We start from the raw sequence: 21,439 nt of genomic DNA on the forward strand, positions 1-21,439 counted from the left end.
AAAGGAGAAATTGCATTAGATTGTAATCTGCAGGATTTGCACTGTTCGAGAAAGTGGAGAAGGACCTTCCAGGAGAGAGGAATACAGAGGCTAAGAGGAGAGAGGCTATAGTTGAGTTCAGAGGGAGGCTGGAAGAAGTTAGGAAGCCATTTTGGCTAAAGTAGGCAATCGTGTGCAGATGTGTAGTAGGAGATACATTTCAGAAGGTGTGTTGGGTTCAAGCCATTAAAGATTTAAGCATTATGGACTCTATTCTATAGACAAAAGCCACTAAGAGTTTTTGAGCCTGGCAGTGGCATAATGAAAATGGCTTTTGAAAAAATGAACCTGACATTGGTTGGTAGGAAAGCTTAGCAGGAAGAAAGATGAGAGGCAAGTAGTCTGGTTGTGAAACTATTGCAATAACCTAGGTATAAGCACAGTAGGATTGGGAATGGATGATCAGTGGAGGTGAGACATTCCAAATAAAGTTGGCAGAGCTTCTCTCAGGGGAGTTGGGCATGCAGTAGAGTGCACTTGGCCATTTCCAGGCTGGGAGGAAGCACTGCAGAGCCCCTTCACCATCTTGAAAGGCCACAGAGATTTAAGAATTACACCTTGGAGCAGCTGATTCTTCTGTTTAACTCCATGTCGCTCACTGTCCCTCAGCAGAGAGAAGGATGCTGTCTTAGGCTGGGTTTTCTAGAGATGCAAAACCAGCAAAGTGTATAAATATATAGAGAGAGAATTATATCAAGGAAACAGCTCACATGATCATAAGGGTTGGAATGTCCCAAGTCTTTGGATCAGGATAGAGGCCTTTCCCAATTCACAGGGCTGCCGAAGCTGGTGAACCAAGATGAGCAAGTTGGAGAGCAGGGCTCCCGCTCACAGGTTGTGAAGGTTGAGGAATCCCCAAGGTCGGCAGGCAAGACCACAGAGTTTCTCCTGATTCACATAGCTGCGGGGGCTGGTGAACCCAAGATAGGCAGGTCAGGGAGCAGTACTCTTGCTCACAGGCCATGAAGGTCGACGAATCCCAAGATGACAGGTAAGCTGCAAGCTCAAGTCCCAAGAACCAGAGGTCAGAAAGAGATAGCTGTTGGATCCAGAACAAGACAACCACCTTTGCAAGGAGAGCAGGAAGGAAGTAGGTGGAGGAAGATGGAGAGATAAAGGCTGAGGGGATGGTGAGCCATCACAGGCGCCACCCCTGCCAGTACCACTCAGCAGATTCCATCTTGGGGGTAATCACATATCACATTTCACAGGGAAATGATCACAACATTATACAATTTTCAAAACACTGAGAATCATGGCCCAGCCAAGTCAACACACAATCTTAACTATCACAGATGCTGAGAGAATGGGAACCAGAGTAAGGAAGCTTTGTTGAGGAGAGATAGTTAAGAAATGCCCAGAGTTTGGACAACAGGAGCAGCATGTGGACATAGGCTCCAGCAGGAAGAACTGCCAAGAGGAGGTCAGAGGCAGGCTGTGGAGAAGGCGGTGTCAGGGCAGGGCAGAATTTTCCAAGAGCACATGTGCTTTCACCCAGCTGAATGGGATGGTAAAAGGAGCCCTGACCCAGGAATCCAAAGCCTGATTGGAATCCCGACCTGCCATATACATAAGCAAGGTGACCTTTGTAGGTCATCTAATCTTTCTAAGATAACCGATGTGGAAACATCCAGCCCAGGGCCTGGCATGAGGCTGAGACTTAACTAATGTGTATAGAACAGTAAGGTCTTGGAGCTTCAGCTTGGTCATCTGTAAGACCATGATAACAATCTCTGACCTGCCTACCCGCCCAGGCTACCCCACCTGACCTGGGGTGAAGATCAGATGACATGAGGCAACAGACCAACCTAAAGGGAAATAACCTGGGTTTGTGGCACTCTCTTGAGCTCTCTTTTCAGTAGTGGAGGGGTGTTTTAAGACACTGTACCTCTTTGTGTTAAAAGGCACCAGCCCATGTGTGCTCCCACTCTTGGGAATATAGAGAATAGAAGTAAGAAATTGCCATGGATCTTTTGGGTACTGGATCATAAACTCTTCCAGGGCAAGACTGGGTCTTCATCTCTTTATCCCCAGTGTTCAGCACTGTATCCACATCGGTTGAACTGAACGCATGGGCACCATAGCTCAGAACCAGTCTTAAGTCTTGACCCCAACTCAAGTTTCAGTGGAGAGATGGGTGGCCCTGTAAATTTGACTTCACTTAGAGATAGAGGGAATCAATGATGGCTAGTAGAATGGGTTGTTTTTCCCTAATAAAACCCCAAAACCCACTGCCGTCGAGTCGATTCCGACTCATAGCGACCCTATAGGACAGAGCAGAACTGCCCCATAGAGTTTCGAAGCAGAGCCTGGCAGATTCGAACTGCCAACCTTTTGGTTAGCAGCCATAGCACTTAACCACTACGCCACCAGGGTTTCCTTTTCCCTAATACTGACCTATATGTGATTTCGCTGTCAGCTCAGGGATTCTTCTTGGCCCAACATTCAAGACCCTTCACAGTCTGACTCCTGACTGCTTTTCCATTCTTTTCTTTAGTATAACCTGCTTCTCTGTGATCACTAGACACATACTACATGCCACACACACACCTCTCTCCTGGTTCCTACTTTCCTTTTGCTTCAAATGCCATTGGCCCCACTTGTGTTCCCATAATCTCTACCTGTCCAAACTCAATCCATTTTCAAGGTCTGGAAGGTGCATCCCCTCATCCATCAAGAGTTACCTGAGCTCACTACAGGAAGTAGCTCTCCCTTCTCTCAACCTCTGCTGTCCTTTGTGCTGCTCTGCCACACTCATACTTTCTTCCCAGAATCATAATTATTAATATTCACTTCCTCTCCTTTTAGCTCATTAGTTCCACAAGGGCTGAGCAACAAATCCACACATATTTGTTTTTACACGTGAGCAAACCAAAACTCCTTCCCCCAGGATCTAGCACAATGTCTTAGGCAAAGTAGGTGCTTGATAAATGTTTATTGTGGTTGTCTATCATTTGGCCATCTGGTGTGATTTTTCCTATGTGTTATAAATCCTACCTCTATGATGTTAATGAGGCAGGATTAGAAGCAGTTATGTTGATGAAGCAGAGTTCAATCTACCCAATTACGTTGTATCTTGAGTCAATCTCTTTTGAGATATAAGAGAAGCAAGCAGAGAGACTCGGAGATTTCATACCACCAAGAAAGCCACGTCAGGAGCAGAATGTATCCTTTGGACCTGGGGTCCCTGTGCTGAGAAGCTCTTAGACCAGGGCAAAACTGATGACAAGGACCTTCCCCCAAAACTGACAGAGAGAGAAAGCCTTCCTCTAGAGCTGGCACCTTGAATTTGGACTTCTAGCCTCCTAAACTGTGAGGGAATAAATTTCTTTTTGTTGAAGCCATTCACTTGTGGTATTTCTGTTATAGCAGCCTTAGATAACGAAGACATTTATTAAATGAATGAATACCCATCATCACCACCACCAACTTCACCAAACAATTATTTGCCAAAATGTAAGTGGTAACTCCACTACAGTTTAAAAACCCTCTTAATTTCAGGTAAAACAGTGACCACAGCAAATGTCAGAAGGAGCTGTTTTTCTTTGGAAATTGATTTATTATATCCCAGGAGCAGACGAGAGAGGACTTAACGCTGATCTCTAAAACCCTGGGGCTGTAGCAACAGCAGGAACACGTTTTTTTCTCTCCTTTCATTGTATGCTATTTCCCCCTCTCCCCCAACCCCCTGGCCTCTACCCCAAATCTTAGGCTGAGACTGTCTGCTTAGTTTCTTTGAGGGAGAGTGACTGATGTGGTTTCCCTCTAGCTGTTTCAGGAGCCCCACACCCAGCCTCAGAATGCAGGGAAGGTGTCTTTCCGTCATCTCTCCACAGTGGGATTTCCCACCAGCCTGCCGGAAGGAGGAGGTGGGTGGGAAGGGGACTGGCCACCTGCAGCTGAATGAGTCCTTTGACCTTATCCCAGACAAAATGCTTCATCCCCCAGCAAAGTCAGTGGGCAACCAGTTGTCAAGCCTGATAAGCTAAGGCTGTTAAAATAAGCATTTTGTCACACGAGGCGCTGTCCCCAACTAATGATGCCCCTGCTGTGTTTTTCAGGCCGTGGTGGTGACTGATGGGGAACGCATTCTGGGCTTGGGAGACCTGGGCTGCTATGGTATGGGTATCCCTGTGGGAAAGCTGGCGCTCTACACCGCGTGCGGAGGGGTCAACCCACAGCAGTGCCTCCCTGTCCTGCTGGACATCGGCACCAACAACAAGGTAACACTCTGCCCAGGCCAGGAGCTCTCCAGAAAGTGCAGCTGGGATGGGGAAGGGGCACTTACATGGCACCCTGGATGGTGAAAATGGTTAACGCACTCCTAACTGAAAGGTTGAATGTTCAAGTCTATCCAGAGGCACCTCGAAAGATAAATCAGCCCTCGAAAGCCCTATGGAGCACAGTTCTACTCTGACAGGCATGGGGCTGCCATGAGTCGGAAGCAACTCCACAGGAACTGGTTTAACAAGGCATTTCTAGAAGTGGCAGGGCCGGGATTCTAATGCACACCTGCTCTCTCTCCACACCACACCACCTGCCTGGATTTCTTTTGCTTTATAAGTGAAGCTAGTTTCTTGATTTTTAGAATTTTTATTATTAAAGTAACTTTAAAACATTATTCAAATTTTTTAAAGGAAATTAGATTTTGCCTTCAGTGCTACACTGTGTTCCCTTCCAGTGTTTGTCTACGTATACACATAAATACAGCTATTACCTACTTGTAATCATCATGTATCCACGATTTTGTTCAAATTTTTTCAATTAAAATTATTTTATGAACACGTCCTTTTCATTTATTTAACAAACTTTATTGAGTATTTACTAGGTGACAGATACTCTGTTAGACTTGAGGGTGATAAAATAGAGCCAGGCCTGGGTAGCATATTCTAGTTGTCAGTGTTTCAACATTATCACCTAATTTATTATTTTAATGGCTAATGTGTTACATCTGCTCAAAATGTCTGCTTCTCCCCTTGGGGCTTTAGGTCTCTGGAACCACCCCACCACCACCCTCCTCTCCTGGGCCTGCTCCCTCCTGCCAGGGCAGCTCCTCCACAGAGCAGGACTGGAGAGTATCCCTTAGCTGAGAAGATAGAACACGCTCATGACCCAGCCTGTCCATACCACAGGGGTGAGAGAAAGCAGCTCTCCCTGAGTCCAGTAAGAACAATACCAGCTGCCATTTACGGAGCCAGCAATGTGCCAGGCGTAGTGATAGGCCTTTATATATTTTATCTCATTTAATTCTCAAAATAGCTGTATGAAATCTTGTTCCTCCCGTTTTACAGATGAGAAAACTGAGGCTGAAGCTTGCTAAACTACTTACCTCAGGTCTAAGTGTCAGAGCTGGGATTTGAACCCAGATCTCTGACTCCAGAGCTGCTTTGGTTCAACCTAATGCACTGCTCCAAGGAGACAGGAGTTTGTGTTGGAGATTGGGTTATCAAGGCTGAGAAAGTGGGGTTTCACACAATCAAAGTCCCGTGGGCACTCAGTATAAAGTCAGAGTGTATTGGTGCTATTGTGGTACAAAGGGTTAATGATCAGCTACTAACTGGAAGGTTCCAGTCCACACAGAGGTGCCTCGGAAGAAAGAGCTGGCAATCTACTTACAAAAAATCAGCCACTAAAAATCCTATAGAGCACAATTCTACTCTGACACACACGGGGTCACTGTGGGTCAGAATCAACTCCTGGCTTTTGGGTTTTATTGATGCTGTTTACACCATCTTCCCACTCCCAAGAAAGCTGAGCCTCCTCCAGACCCACTTCAAGAAATCCAGCTCACATAAATCCAAAGTTATAAAGTGGCCAGCATTAGGAAGATGGTGATTTATCTCTTTCCAAAAGGATTCACTATGTGATCTGACACACTACAATTAAAACAAATTAATCAGTTTGCAAGATCTGTTTGCCCAAAAGTCTTGGGGCACATCCGTTACTCATTGCAAGCTAGAGCTATAGAAGAGAGAGACTCGGCCTTGCAATTTTCAGGTCACATGTCAGTGCAGAGAGGGTGCTGTTGTGAGGGTTTTTAGTGTCAGAATAACTACACCATCTGTGTGTATGTCTCTATAAAAACTCCTGAGGTAACAGGAGCTTTAATCAGAGTTGAAGAAAACAGCCCTCCAGGTTTCCTGTTGAAGGAAAACATCTGCTGTCTACAGCCCTGAAATTCTGAGTCACTTTTACCTGCCAACACCAAGGAGGTTTGGAAAAATAAATATGTGGGGCAGTGATCCTGTGAAGAAGAGACATTCATGATTAAGTTCCTGAAAAAAGGGGGCATGGAAAGGTATGTGGAGAGCAGGCATGCTCTTGGCCCTCCATCATGGCTGTGTGTGGATTGGTTTGTGCCTTCTGTTTTGTCCATGTGCAGCCAAACAGAGTCACAGACTGTCCAAGCTGGTGGTGGTTGTTGTATGACATCTAGTTGATTCTGACTCACAGTGACCCTCTATGACAGAGTAGAACTACCCCATAGGCTTTCCTAGGCTGTAATCTTTATGGGAGTAGATCACCGGGTCTTTTCTCCCTCGAAGTGGCTAATGGGTTCTAACCACTGTCCTTTCAGTTAGCAGCTGAGCATTTAACCATTGTGCCACCAGGGATCCTTCCGTCTAAGCTAGAAGGGACCTGAAGTACTCCCTGGTTCAATGCCCTCGTTTACACAGGAAAAGGCTCCCCAGAGGGGAAATGGCATCTCCAAGGATTGACTCAATGCCCAGTGTTCTTCCCACTCTGTGCTAACAGTTCTGTGGGGCAACCTCAAGGGCTTGTCCTTAACATGGCTCAGAGGTCCTGAGCCTTAGCAGAAGCCTTGAGCCTCTGTGAATTCACATCATAATGAGATGCTGTGGTGAGAGTTTTTGTGGACCCAGCTAATGATGGGGGACCAGGGGTGTCATGTCTACTTGGGGAGACAAACATGGAAAGAAATTGTCAACAGAGCCTGATAAACGTTGCCCTGAGGGATGTTAATGAATCTCTGAGGAAGCATGAGATCAGGGTGTTGAGGGTTTACTTTCATTTTGTAAGATTTTCATTACTTCAACTAATAAGTATTCAGCATTCTCTAAATGGTGCCTTCTGAGGCACTCACTTTTTACACTCATGGGCTTGACTTAGCCCAGGCTTGATTGAGTTTCAGAAAAAATGAGTGTAGGTATTACATGCCACCTCAGTTGGGGGAAGTGCTCTGTGCCCACAGCATGAATCCAATCCCATGACATCCCCAGACCCCCAGATGCTAAGTAAGATCTTAGTGTGCTTGTTACTACATGAGATAAAAATATTTTCAAGGCCAGAGAGTTCATCTGTCTCCCAGCTTAAGTGCAGTGTACAGAGATATGGCAAATGAAGAGGAAGAAACCATTTTGTTTTCCATGACATCTTGTCTCCAAGAAAAACCTTAGGAAGGCAGAGCTGGGCAAGCAGCCAGGGAGGGTATATTCAACTCTCTTAACTCCCACAGCAGAGGAGAAAACTCTGGTTCACGTGCTTTCGATAAATGTCTTAGCCTAAAATTATGGTCATAGACTTATTTAGTTCCAAAGGGAACTTAACAACTATCTAACAGTAGGAAAGATTTACTCATTTAGGTAATATTTAGGTGCCAGGCACCCTGCCTGAGAGGAGGGCTCGGGGGTGAATCAGCCATGATTTCCCCACCATTGCTCCTACCAATTTGCTGCGTGACCTTGGGCAGCTCATTGAACCAAGTGATTTCTAAGACCTCTGTAGTTCTGAATCCTGGATCTCCTTAGCCTAGTCCTGTGACTCATGCAACTCACATCAATAAATGCTTCTTAGGGGCCTAACTTGTCAGCACTGTACAAACCACTGGGGAGACAAAGATGAATAAACAGCAAACCCTTGCCTCAAAGAGCTTGCATTATGAGATCATTATTATCTCAATTTGACAGAGAAGAAAAATGAAACAGAGAGAAGTTAAAGTCACAGAACTAGTAAAGTGACAGAGCCTGAATTCAAATCCTTATTTGTCCAGTTACAAAGCCCAGAGTCCTTTCTGATTCCAAAGCTGGGCCATACAGAAGATACAGGCTCAGCCGGGTGCATCCTGACCATGGTCACCAGGTCAGGATGTGCCCTTTCCTCTATGGTACGCTGCCTCTCAACTTTTAAGTTTCTTGTGCTCCTGGTGATACAGTGGCCAGATTTAGCAAATAAAAATACAGGATGCCCAGTTAAATTTGAGTTAAGGTAAACAATGAGTCATTTTTTAGTGTAAGTATGTTCCATGCAATATTTGGGACATTCTTATACTAATATACATATAAAAAATATATACATATATTCATTATTTATTTCAGAGTCTTATTTAACTGGGCGTCCTGTGTATCATCTGGCCACCCTAAATGATGAAAACTCACCTAAATACTTAAATGAAGAAATCAGGAAAGAGGTGGGCTTCAAGTAGGGGGCCCAGGCCAGTTAATACTCCCCCACCTTGCTGGCACTATCCTTGCATATCACTTGACAGGTCACTTGTAGAGCCAAGACAGCAATGGGGGCTCTACCCACTACACTGCTGTGTTTCAGAAGCCATTTCCACTCCTGCTAAAGGAGACCTAGGTGACTAAAGATGGGGACACGGCATTTCCCCATACTCCATTCCTGCTCACACTACCCCCTAACCTGGTCTGCAGGACCATAGCTCGACCTTCCCAACTAAACTCTCCTGTGAGGACCAGGCAGAGGTCAAGGAGCGATGAGTGAAGAGGGAACTGATGTGAAACTCAGTCAAAGCAAGGCTTAATATCAGCTTAGCCACTTTCTGGCTGTATGAGCTTGGACAGTTTATTTAAACCCTTGAACACCAATGTCCTTATCTGTAGAACAGAGATGAGAACACTTAAGACTATTAAAAAAAAATATTAGAAGGATCAAATGAGTGAATTCCTTGAAAGCTCTGTACAGATACAATTAAGTTATTTTTTAGTGTCGACTCCATATAGAAACTGTCTTTCTGATTTTTTTGTGCATATTCTTAGTTTTTAAGTATTTAAGGCATAAAACATTTTATCATAAAAGTAAAATACAAGGACTTTTTAAAGCTTTTTATAATCATTCTTTTTTTTTATAATCATTCTTATATCTCAACAATACCACATTATATTTGGCCCCTGATCCTTACTGCTGATATACTGAGAGATTTTTGGAAAATCTCAGGATTTTTCAGTACCACTAGGGAATATGACTTGCTTCAGAAACAGCATATGAGGTAGTGAGGAACTCAGTCTGTGCTGCCTGATATCCCCAGCAATTCACATCAGTGAGTTGGCATTAGAAATTATAACTCACCAAGGTGCAGTGGTTCAGAGTTCTGACTGCTAACCAAAAGGTCAGCAGTTCAAATCCACTGGCTTCTCATTGGAAACCCTATGGGGAAGTTCTACTCTGTCTTATAGGGTCACTATGAATCAGAATCAGCTCAGTGGCAATGGGCTGGATGGGATGGACCCTCTTAATCTCTATAAGAACTGGAAAAAAAAAGTGAATATTTTCTGCAAAGGCCAAGGGCTATACTATTTTTATCACTTTTGTGTCTGCCCTTCCAGTGTGTGTGTGTTGTGTTTCAGACATTGTAATTATGATATCTGTGCAATTTTGTATCCTGCTTTTTTCACTTAAAATAATCTCATACGCATTTGTCCAGGAGGCTGCATAGTCTTAAAAACCATCGATTTTAATGATTACCTAACTGTCCATCAAGTTGTTATTCTATCATTTACATTATCATTCCTCCAGTTGGCTTTCAGATGGTCACCTTGAAGGTGGCATGTGGAAGGGCAGGCACTCTCATCCTTTAGACCCCCTCCCTACCCCCACACACACGCCCTACACTCATAACCACTGGAAAGAATCCTGAACAATTTCAAGGATGTAAAATCCAGGGGGTAAGGAGAGTGAGAAAGAAAATTAGGGCCCATCTTCTTTCCAAATCTTGCCGTGTGGTATTTTGAAGAAAGTGCTAAACCCACCTCTGACAGATTATGTGACCCAAGTTGTTGGGGGTGAGGGGTTGGGAAGGCAGATACTTCCTGTTCTTTTCTGTCACCTTCCAGCCACCTCATACACTGATATTGAGGCAGAATAGACCTAGAGCCAAGTCTTTAAAAATAATAAGTCAATTCTTATTGTGTAGAAGAACCACCTGAGCAGGATTGCATAGTGGGTAGGATCCTGGACTCTGGAGCCAGAGGCTAGATTTGAATCCTGGCTTTACCACTTACTAGCGCATGACCTGGGGCAAGTTGCTTAACTTCTCTGTGTCTTATTGCCTCATTTGTGAAATGGGAGAAAATAATAGAGTCTACCTCAGCTCAGGTCCTCCCAGAAGCAGAGCTTTATTGGAGGAAATGCCTGGGAAGGATAAAGGGGAGGGAGCAGAAGCAGTTGGAGTGGGTGGGTCTTTCAGACCATAATGCAGTTCTGACACCTGTGGAAGGAGAGAAGGAAGAGAGGAAGGATTGAATAGGAAGAGTTCTGACTGAAAATTAGCCCTGAGAATGTCTGCCAGGCCAATGGGATGTCCCCAAGCAAAGATGGCCTGATAGGAGTCTCCATTAGGCAGGAATGGCCTGCCCTAGAGCTCCCACCATGGTCAGTTATTGCCTGGGAGCAGCCCATGAAGGTGGCATTTGAAGGCTGTTCACCAACTACCCTCCCCTCAGTGGGTTCTCTTAAGGGAGTTCTGTGCCACTCACCTCCATGGCTGCTGCAACTTCATACCAAAAAAAAAAAAAGAAAAACCTTGCCGCAGAGTTGATTCCAACTCATAGCAACCCTATGGGACAGAGCAGAACTGCCCCATAGGGTTTCCAAGGAGCAGCTGGTGGATTTGAACTGCCAACCTTTTGGTTAGCAGCAGAACTCTTAACCGCTATGCCACCAGGGCTAAGTACTGGGAAAGGTAGTTGGCACATAGGAAGCACTAGGAAAATGAAAGCTGCTACCATGATTTTATAGCATATGTTATAATTTGTGAAGCTTTTTCACATATATCATTCCATTTAATCATTGCAGTCACCCTGTGCAGCTGGTATTATCCCCATTTGACAGATGAGAAGGTCACACAGCTAGTCAGTGCTGGAGGTGAGATTTGACTCTAAGCCCCTTAAGGGCAAAGCCCGTGGCACTTTTATCTTTGTCCTACAGTAGCAGTTCTTGTGGAGGTGAAGATAACACAAAACCTTGTCCTCAAGGAGCTCATATTATAATGGTGAGTTAGACACAAAAATAGATAATCCCTTGAGACCCTAGCACATGGAATTTAATTACTCCATTTCCCAAACATAGCATGTACTTTTTCCTCCTTCTACCTCAAGCCCCTAACCTTTCTTTGTGCTGACTCCTCGAGTGCCCAGCCCACCGTCTGCACCTGTCAAAATATGCTCATCTCTTTACTGGCTAGCCATTTCTTCCATTATAAAACCTTCCCTAGCCCCCAATGGAAACAGCTTCACCCTTCTCTAAGCTTTCTTGTGCTACACTTTTTTTCCCAGAGCAATGTCACTCTACTTTGTGGTAGAGTTAGTTGTTTAATCATCTGCCACCCAAAATAGACTGTGAGTACCCTGAAAGCAGCAACCGTTTCTTTCCCATTTACACATTGCCCACTGGGCCCAGTGTCAATGGTAGTAGGTGGTCGGTAGAGTGTTACATGACTGGTCCAGTGATTCTGTGTAGGGGTGTGTGGAGGGATGGGTTAAAAGAGATGGGAAGTCTACCAGTGGGAGTGGTCATTCAGACCAGTGCAGATACACAAGATGACCAAACAGCATGTGAATGCTATGATAGAGCTACAAGAGATAGGGTGAGGGTCACCTAACACAGTCCAGGCATTAGGAGGGGGCATCTTTCTTGAACTGAAATTTCTGGTTGTATCATCATTCTATCCTTGTATCCCCAGAGCCTAGCATAGTGCCAGGCATGTGGTAGGTATTCAGTAAAATTTTGATGAGTGAATGAATGCAATGTTTTCTAATTTGAGTCCAGATCCACATCTTTGGACGAGACTCAATACTTCAGTCCGTGTGTGCCTAAAGTCTGCTACAGCTGTTCATAACTAAAAACAGTTTTGCTCCCAGGGACATTTCACAATGACCAGAGACTTTTTTATTGTCACAGCTGTGGGGAGAGGTGCTACTGGCATCTAGCGGGTAGAGGCCATGAATAAGGGTAAACGCCCAGTTTGCCTAGAGTAGTCCCCCCACATCAAAGACTCATCTGGGTCAAAATGGCAATAGTGTTGCTGTTTAGAATGCCTGAAATAAACCCAGAGCCTGTAGCCAGGGGCAGGTGGAAGGCTGTGTCTGAGAGGCATGCCTGGTTCAAAATATCCTTGGTTCTAAACTGGTGGCCCATGTGAGAATCCACACTCAGACAAGTGGCTTAGCATCCAGATCCTTCCAGAGATGACCCCTACAGCCCCAGCCAACTTCCTATTCACTCCTCTCCTCCCATCCTCTGGCCCTTCTCCAAAAAAAAAAAAAAAAGGACACTTGAGGAAACTGTGCTGGAAGATGCTGGGGGGATAAAAGCAGGAAACACTGCGAAGTGGACTCAGTAAATGGAAGTTGTCTGTTCCAGGAGCTGCTCGAAGACCCTCTGTACATTGGACTGAAACACCAGCGCGTGCGCGGGAAAGAGTATGACGACCTGCTGGATGAGTTCATGAAGGCCATAACAGACAAGTAAGTGGGTCAGTTTGTTCCTTTTGAAAGAGGACTGCTAAGAGATACCAAACCAAAAACCAAATCGGTTTCTGGTGAGTAGATTCTAAAATGAACATTGTTTTGACAGATACAAAAACAAGAGGCAGTAGATGCATGCTTTTCAGGGTGGTCTGAAAATTCATACTTGACCCTGTGTACTTGAAAACTCAAAGCCAAATGGACTGCTTCTCTGGAAGAACCTTTGAGAGCGGAGAGGACAGGGGAGACCAGTTGATGGCTGAAGGCCCTGTAATCTGGAGGTTAAGTGTCTGGAAAAGCTCCTTGGCCTGAGCTGTTCTGGGTTCTGAGCACGAATAAGGATGTTGCAAGATGGTGGAGGAAAAGTGTGCCTTTCTAACAAAATGGCTTTGGAAGGTCCCTTGCCACATTAGTCATCATTTTTTACCTCTAAGTGAGAACCAGGAAGTGTTAATGAGCCACCATAGCAGGCCACACAGGCCTTGGGCCTGCAGGATTTATGAGGTGTCATCTCTGTACTTGAGGTGTGTGAACTTGGCGGCTTCTTCCCCCGTCACCTGCCCCATCTACCCATCATTATGGCCATCTCTTATCCTGCCGTGGCTGGCGTGCTGCTGGGCTTCAAGCTAGTCTACGAGTTTCGGCAGCTTAGCAGGCCTTTGTAGGCCAGTTTCCCTTCTCACTTGAAAACTTCCAGCCATTCTTACTGTCACAAGAGTGTCCTAGCAGGTTATGGCAGAGCCGGCCTGCCCATCCTTGGCAAAGTACTCCCTTGCCAGAGCTCAGCCACTTGAACCAGAGCAAACCAAAAACCTATTGCCATCGAGTTAATTCCGACTCCTAGTGACCCTAGAGGACAAAGTGGAACTGCCCCACAGGGTTTCCAAGGAGCGGCTGGTGGATTTGTACTGCCAACCTTTTGGTTAGCAGCCGAGCTCTTTACCACTGTGCCACCAGGGCTCTTGAACCAGAGCAGTGGGCTGGAAAGAGAGCTGCTCTGGCCAAGGCAGCACATGAAGTCAAATTTGGGTTGGCTTTAGAGTGAGTAGACTGGGTTTGACTCCTAGTTTCACTATTTTCAAGATCCGTGACCTTGGGAAGGAGCCCTGGCAGTGCAGTGGTTACAGTGCTCAACTGCTAACCAAAAGGTTGGCAGTTCGAAACCACCAGTGAGTCCATGGGAGAAAGATGTAGTCATCTGCTTCTGTAGAGATTTATAGCTTTAGAAAACCCGCGGGGTCACTATGAGTTGGAATCAACTTGATGGCAGTGGGTTTGGGTGATCTTGGGCAGGTTGCTGAACTTTTCTGAGTCTTGGTTTCCTTATCTGGGAATAAGAAGAGAGGGTTTTGTTGTCGTCGTGTTTCCAGGAAGAGAGAAAATAATACTATGTTTGTATACTGATGGGAATGCTCCTGTAGAAAAGGAAAATTAATGATGGAGTAAGCAAGAGGGACAAGGATCTAGTGTACATCTAGAGACCTTAATCTTATATAGGAGCACAGAAAATCATCCACAGTGACAGAGAAGGCACAATACTGGACAAAGAGGAAGGCAGGTAGGTAGATGTGGTGGCGGGAGATGTGGTGGCAGCAGCATATGGGAGTTCCCTTCAAATTGAAGACAGGTCATCAGCTGAGAGTGAGGATGGGGAGGGGATGATGGAGGTTCAGGTATGGAGGAGGTGTGACCTCATTATCTAGGAGAGTGGGAGAACCACCGGATTAGGAGACTAGAGTATGATTGCTGGGCAGCTCTAAGGACCCACCTGAAGATATTGGTCATAAATTTAAATTAGAACAGTTAACTTATTTCTGAGTTTTTCTCTAGCCAGGTTCAACTGTCCGAATACAAGGCAAGATGAAGCAGAGAATAGGATTTAACCAGATTTGAGATTTTGCCAGGCAAGTACAACAAAGGAAGAAAAAAAGGAGTTGAGAGTATATTCCAGGGAGTAATTACAATTACAATGATGTATTGTGAAGTCTATGCTGGGTAAGAAGGGAAATGAGGACATGGTGGAGGGGAGGAGTAAAAGACAGTGAAAAAGCAGGAGAATTGATGGACAGTAAGTCCTGGTGAGGTCTTAGCATTGTTGTTGAGCTGGGTACTAGATGAGAAGGAGTTGGGAAAAAAAGGAGGCGGTGATCAGAGAGTGAGGTATTTAAAGCTGAGATTATGCAGGAAGTGCTGCTATTGGGATGTGACCACCAAAGAAGCTAATTCAAGGGTCAGCTGTATTAATAGAAGTGTAACATCTAGAATAAGGAAGGTTTGTCCTACTTCACTCTCTCCATTTCAGACTGTCCTGAATTCCACATTCAGTTTTGCACAAGATACTTTCAGGGTCATTAGATACCTAAAGTACCTTTGGAAAACCGTAACCATGGTAGTGAAGGAAGCCAAAGGCTTAGCCTAGTAGAGAAAAAACTCAGACTCAGTATCAGGGACACTGCACTACCTCCAGATATCTGCAAGCCTTTCTTCCAGAAGAGGATTGGACTTGTTTCTGTGTATCCACATGGAGAAGAACCAAGTGGTGGAATGCCTAATGAGGCTGTTTCAGCTCGAAATAAATCAGAGCTATCCCACAAAGCACTGGACTCTCTGTGGGAGTGAGTTGCCTATACCAGAAAGAGTTCAAGAATAGGTTACAAGACTTATTGGTAGTGTTTTATAAGAGGGAATGCAAGTATCAGACACTCTTTAAGATGCCTTCCCATCCCATCCCAGTATTCTATCCTGACCTCATAAGACCCTTGTGTGGTTGGCAGAGTAGGTATTGGAAGAGGAAATTGAGGCCCTGAGAGGTTAAGAGAACTGTCCCTGGTCACATAGTATCTGGCAGGACCTCGACTTCAACCTAGATCTGCTGATTTCAAATCCAGACTGCTTCCTACAATGCTGAGTTACCTGTGGATGAAAAGAGAAGGGAGTGACATTGGCATTGAGAGCCCCCCTTTTTTTTTTTACTTCCTGTTTCCAAGGCTTACTGCTTATCTAATGAGTCAATAGTTATTCCATGATTCCCCACAGAGAAGTCTGGCCATTCATGTGGGAAGGTTAAGAGGCTCTTCAAATTATCATCAAAATCAGTTCACAGCTTCCGCAGACGCACAGGCAGTCCAGAGGTGAACCCTCTGGGAAGAGTGTGCGTCAGCCAAGAGGAATGTGTCCCTAAGTGGAAAAGATGATGATTTGACAGTTCATTGCTTTGACTTACAAATAAACTAAAGCAGATGTTTCTTGTGGAGACTGTAGGTAGAGAATGAGCTGGTCTCCCAGGCACCCTTGGGAATATAGTAGCCCCAAGATAGATTTTTTTCAAGATAGAATGTCCAGGCCTGGCGGTGAGTCAGAGCCCTGAAGCCAAAGGCAATGTATTTTAAGAAACAACCTTGGGAAATTTTGACCCTGCCTTCTACATCCTTGTCTCTTTCCAAACATCCTGCTTATAAAATGCTCCACCTTCTTGCCCTTCCCCACTTTTTAGGGAGTGTCTTAAGATTTTGGGGGCCTGAAGAAAAAAATCACTATGGCTTAGTTACTGTTCTGGAGTCTGGCCACAGGGAAGACCAGCAAGGCAGAAGGAATCTCCATTTAAGTCTGTGAACCACAGCAATAGATAGCTGAGTTTGTCTTCCTCAAAGCTGAGGCAAAGACTCATGTTCTGGGGGCCATTCTGAGGTTCCTGTGGTAGATTAGTCATCCCATTCTTCCTGCTGGTTCTTCCCCTGCCATTCAGTGGGACCTGGAGCTTGCACCTGAGCGTCACATCCTGATGTGACAGGTTTTCCCTGATGGCTTCCACTTATACTTTTCTATTTCTGTTACTTACAGTAGCCCCATTGCCGTCGAGTCAATTCTGACTCACAGTGACTGTCATGGACTGAATTATGTCCCCCAAAAATATGTGTCATGGCTAGGCCATGATTCCCAGTATGGTGTGATTGTCTACCATTTTGTGATCTGATTGTGATTTTCCTGTGTGTTATAAATCTTACCTCTATGATGTTAATGAGGCGGGATTAAAGGCCATTATGCTAATGAAGGAGGACTCAGTCTACAAGATGAGGTTGTATCTTGAGTCACTCTCTTTTGAGATATAAAAGAGAGAAGTGAGCAGAGAGGAGAGGGACTTCACGCCACCAAGAAAGAAGAGCTGGGAGCGAGCACATCATTTTGGACAGGATAGTTCAAGAACTAAACCAAGACTCTCTATTTCAGTCCACATGAAACTGCAGCTGCTTCTGAGTTACAAAAACATTCAAGAATATGGTCTCTTGGCTACACTCCCCTCCTCTACCTACAACCCACTCTGGGACAAACCAGTGGATCAAATAAAAGTAGCCATGCAAATACAGACCTGTGGGTCCCAAACCTGAATTAGATCTGAATCACCAGGGGAACTTGTCTAGAATACAGATTCTAGGCTCCTAAGCCACAGTAGACCTGGTTGAGACCTAGGAATCTGCATTTTATAAAGCTTTCCTGATGACTCTGATAAAGCTGTGCAAAGGCTAAAGTTTAGGAAACTGATAAATCACATCCCCAGAAGAAACATCTTTTGAGCCACCCTAACCTCAGATCTGCCCCTTTTTCAGGGTCAGAGTGGAGCTTAAGGTAAGGGTTTAAAGGCCAAACACATGTGGACTTTCAATGGGTCTTACAATCAGGGACTTATATGAGGAAGACCCAGCACCTTCTCTGAGCTCACCTTGCCCAGCCCGTCCATCTTGACAATACACCTTCTGCTGCTCTGAGCAGCTTCCTTCTAGTCTGAAAACCTCTCAAGCAAGACTGTACCCACTGTTCCCGCTGGAATCCCCTTTGCTGTGAGGAACTGAGCTTCTTTCAGGCCTGGCATAATTGCATTTCCACGTATGGGGCAAGCACTCACATCTAGCACCCAAGCTGCGAAGACACATCTTGCGGCAGAATCAGGCCTACCTTTCCCCACAAGAAAATGCATGCTCAGGTCTGGTTCTCTGGCCTCAAACCGTGAATTCATGACTGCGGATGAGTTTAGAGGAGTCCCTGGGTGGTACACATGGTAAGCATGCTGGACTGCCAACCCAAAGTTTGGAGGTTCAAGTCCACCCAGAGGTACCTTAGAAGAAAGACCTGGCAAACTTCTTCCGAAAAATCAGCCATTGAAAATCCTCCAGAGCACACTTCTCCTCTGACACACAGGGAGCCACCATGAGTCAGAACCGATTTGGTGGCAACTGTTTAATGAGCTTGGGAAAGGAAGATGGCAGATGCATTAGTTGAGTAAAGACAGTTGTGACTGCCTTGTTTAGGGAATTTCTTCTGAGAGGCTTCCTGTGAAAGTACAGAAAGGCACATCGCCCTCCCAACAAATAGGTCTGTTTTTTGGTATTTGACTTTTCAAACTTCAAACGGCAAATTTGTCCCACAAAGGATGATTTTTGCTGGCAAAGAGACAGGAACAGTAGGTACAACAGCCAGCACTCTGGGAACTGAGCTTTATTCTTACCATTGAGGTGTGAAAACATGTCACGGAAATTCTGAGAACACTAAGAGCTGCACAAATAATTTATCTAATCGCTTATTTACAGGCCTTACCAGGCCTTAGAAGACAATTTTTTTAATTTTTATTGTGCTTTAAGTGAAAGCTTACAAGTCAAGTCAATCTCTCATACAAAAAGTTATACACACCTTGCTATGTACTCCTAGTTCCTCTCCCTCTAATGAGACAGCACATTCCTCCCCACCACCCTGTATTCCCCGTGTCCATTCAACCAGCTCCTGTCCCCCTCTGCCTTCTCATCTCACCTCCAGACAGGAGTTGCCCACATAGTTTTATGTGTCTACTTGAGCCAAGAAGCTCATTCCTCACCAGTATCATTTTCTATCTCATAGTCCAGTCCAATCCCTGTCTGAAGAGTTGGCTTTGGGAATGGTTCCAGTCTTGGGCTAACAAAGGGCCCAGGGACCATGACCTCCGGGGTTCCTCTAGTCTCAGTCAGACCATTAAGTCTGGTCTTTTTACAAGAATTTGAGATCTGCATCCCACTGTTCTCCTGCTCTATCAGGGATTCTCTGTTGTGTTCCCTGTCAGGGTAGTAATCGATGGTAGCCATGCACCATCTAGTTAGAAAACAAAATTTTTTAACAGGAAATAATTAGAGATGGGTTAAGTACTGAACTGTTTGGTGTTGAGTTTCAGTTCAATGGGAATTCAGAGAAAAGAGGAATCAGGGATGACTACATGGTTGGAAAAATTTTTGTGGAACAGATAGAATTACAGAAATTTGGGGAAGAATTTGAAAAAGCAGCAGAAAAAAAATGGCATTCCGGTTAGAAAATACATCACTAGGAAAGCAAGAACACAGGAAAGGCAAGAAGTATACAGAAGACTGTGGAAGGTTGACCCAACTAGAGGTGGGTGTTTTTTGGCTCAAAATAAGGCTAAGCAGGAATGGACCAGGCCTCAAAACCCAGGCAGAGGGTCATAATTATTAAAGCTTAAGAGTGGAAAGGGCTTCAGCTATCTAATTCTGAGGTTTTTAGACCGAGCTCCCCTGAGTCCTAGGACTCTACAGAGGTACATCAGGTTTGCTAGAAATGAAATAATTCCCACCAGCCATAAAAGATTTAAACTACGTGAAGAAACACTTTACTGTTTTCAATTGCTTTCTACATCGGGGTTCTGCTCAAGATTTCATTAAATAAAGAATTCTGCTAAAACTGTTTGAAAACTACTAATCCATGTAATATTTTGCTTGGGACTTGATATAGTTAGCAACAAGGAGTCATAGTAGTTTCTTGAGCAGCAAAAATATTGAGTTACAATTAACAGGATATGGAAGGAGATTAGAAGCAGAAGCCGTGGCAGTGCCCCAACTCAAATTCTGCCTTCCCCAGGGAAAACTGCCCTGACCAGCCTGGCTTGAAATTGTTTCCCTCCTTATAATTCTAGAGGAACTTATTAGCCATGTAGTGCTAATTAATCATGCACTCCATTGTGACATCTCTTTTAAAATGGTCTTGAGCTTTTCTTTAAAGCTTTTTTTTTTTTTGTCTTTAACTTTCACAGTCAGAGCAGAGATTGGACAAAGACATCCCTGGACTATGGTAGAGGGGTTAAAGGAGGGAGTGGGCTAGAATGGATGACCTTTATGGATCATTCCTGCCTCAGGTCCTATGACTCTGTAACATCCTTCTAGAATCAGGTCCTATGACACTATAATGTCTCTACTAGACTGGCAGTCCTTGGCGCGGGGAGGGGGCAGAGAGCATGGTTTTAGGCACGGTGGGCACACAGTAAATGGTGGGGTGGGAGAGGCGGATGGCTGGTTGGTTCACTGGTTGGTTGGGTGGTTGGTTGGTTGGTTGGTTGGTTGGTTGGTTGGTTGGTTGGTTGGTTGGTTGGTTGGTTGGTTGGTTGGTTAAGAGGTTGAAAGTCCTCACTTAGGCTAGCTATCAGAATGAACTAAAGGCTATGAATCTAACCACATCTGAGGAAGCTCAGAAGAGGGAACACTAGGACTTATTCTGGCATGTCTGGCCTTTGAAGAAGCAGGACGTTATTTCCAGTCTCAGCCTTTCATGTCTAATTGTTGACAGTCTGGTTCCTACATGTGTCCATTGGAATGGGAGCTGGCTGTTGCATGATCACAGGCTCCTATGCCTGCAAGGAATCTGTCTGGGTCACTGTCTTAGTTATTTAGTGCTGCTATAACAGAAATACCACAAGTGGAGTGGTTAGGTTTAACAAACAGAAGTTTATTCTCTCACAATTTAGGAGGCTAGAAGTCTGAATTCAGGGCACCAACCCTAGGGGAAGGCTTTCTCTTTCTGTCAGCTCTGGAGGAAGGTCCTTGTCTTCTTTTAACATCTGTGGGCTTGGGATTCCTTAGAGATCTCCATGTGTCCTGGCATCAATCTTACCCTGGGTCTAGGAGGTTCTCAGCGCAGGACTCCAGGTCCAAAGGACGTGCTCGCTTCCTACTCTTTTTTCTTGGTGGTAGTGAGGTCCCTTCCGTCTCTGCTCCCCTCTCTCTCTTTTATCTGTTGTAAGATAAAAGGTGTGACTCAAGCAAGGGTGTGACTTGAGTAAGGGTATGACTTGAGCCACACCCAATTATAAGGCTGTGATTCAAAATACACCCCACACTGATCCTGCCTTATGAACATATAGAGGCTAGGATTTACAACACATTACAAAAGCAGATCACAAAATGGATGACAGTCACACAATACTGGGAATCATGGCCTAGCCAAGTTGACACATATTTTTGGAGGACACAATTCAATCCATGACAGTCACATAAAGGGTTGGGAGACCATAACAAAATGTAAACCAGCATCCATCTTCCTAGGACCTATTCCCTTCCATCCTACCTAAGCAGAATAAATATTTAAGAGGGTTTGCTATTCAATACTAAGGTCCAGCCAGATGTGCTAGAGAAATTTCCTTAGTCAGTACCTCACCTAAGAAAAGGGACTCTGTTGAGACCCCATCCACTAACTACAGTTGTTAAAAGCACAACCTCTGTAACTAGGCTGCCTGGGTTTGAACCTCTGGCCTGCCATTTATTAACAAGCTACTTAAATCATGTGTGCCTTAATTCTTCATCTCTAAAATGTGTTTTTAAGACATAACTTGTTGAATGCTTATGATGGATAAATGAGACAATCAATGTAAAATG

General features: G+C 44.8%; 1 protein-coding gene across 3 annotated transcripts in view; it reads left to right on the forward strand.

Annotated features, from left to right (window-relative positions):
* The window catches only part of ME3 (malic enzyme 3), a 250,131-nt gene that overhangs the window by 156,683 nt on the left and 72,009 nt on the right, over window positions 1-21,439 (forward strand). For all 3 annotated transcript variants that reach the window (XM_049889593.1, XM_049889592.1, XM_049889595.1), the window contains 2 exons: window positions 4,101-4,262; window positions 12,658-12,761. In XM_049889593.1, coding sequence (XP_049745550.1) covers window positions 4,101-4,262; window positions 12,658-12,761 — 266 coding nt within the window. The remainder of the gene's footprint in view (window positions 1-4,100; window positions 4,263-12,657; window positions 12,762-21,439) is intronic.

The sequence above is a fragment of the Elephas maximus genome, chromosome 7 (genome assembly GCF_024166365.1).
Source record: "Elephas maximus indicus isolate mEleMax1 chromosome 7, mEleMax1 primary haplotype, whole genome shotgun sequence".
NCBI classification, from domain to species: Eukaryota; Metazoa; Chordata; class Mammalia; order Proboscidea; family Elephantidae; genus Elephas; species Elephas maximus.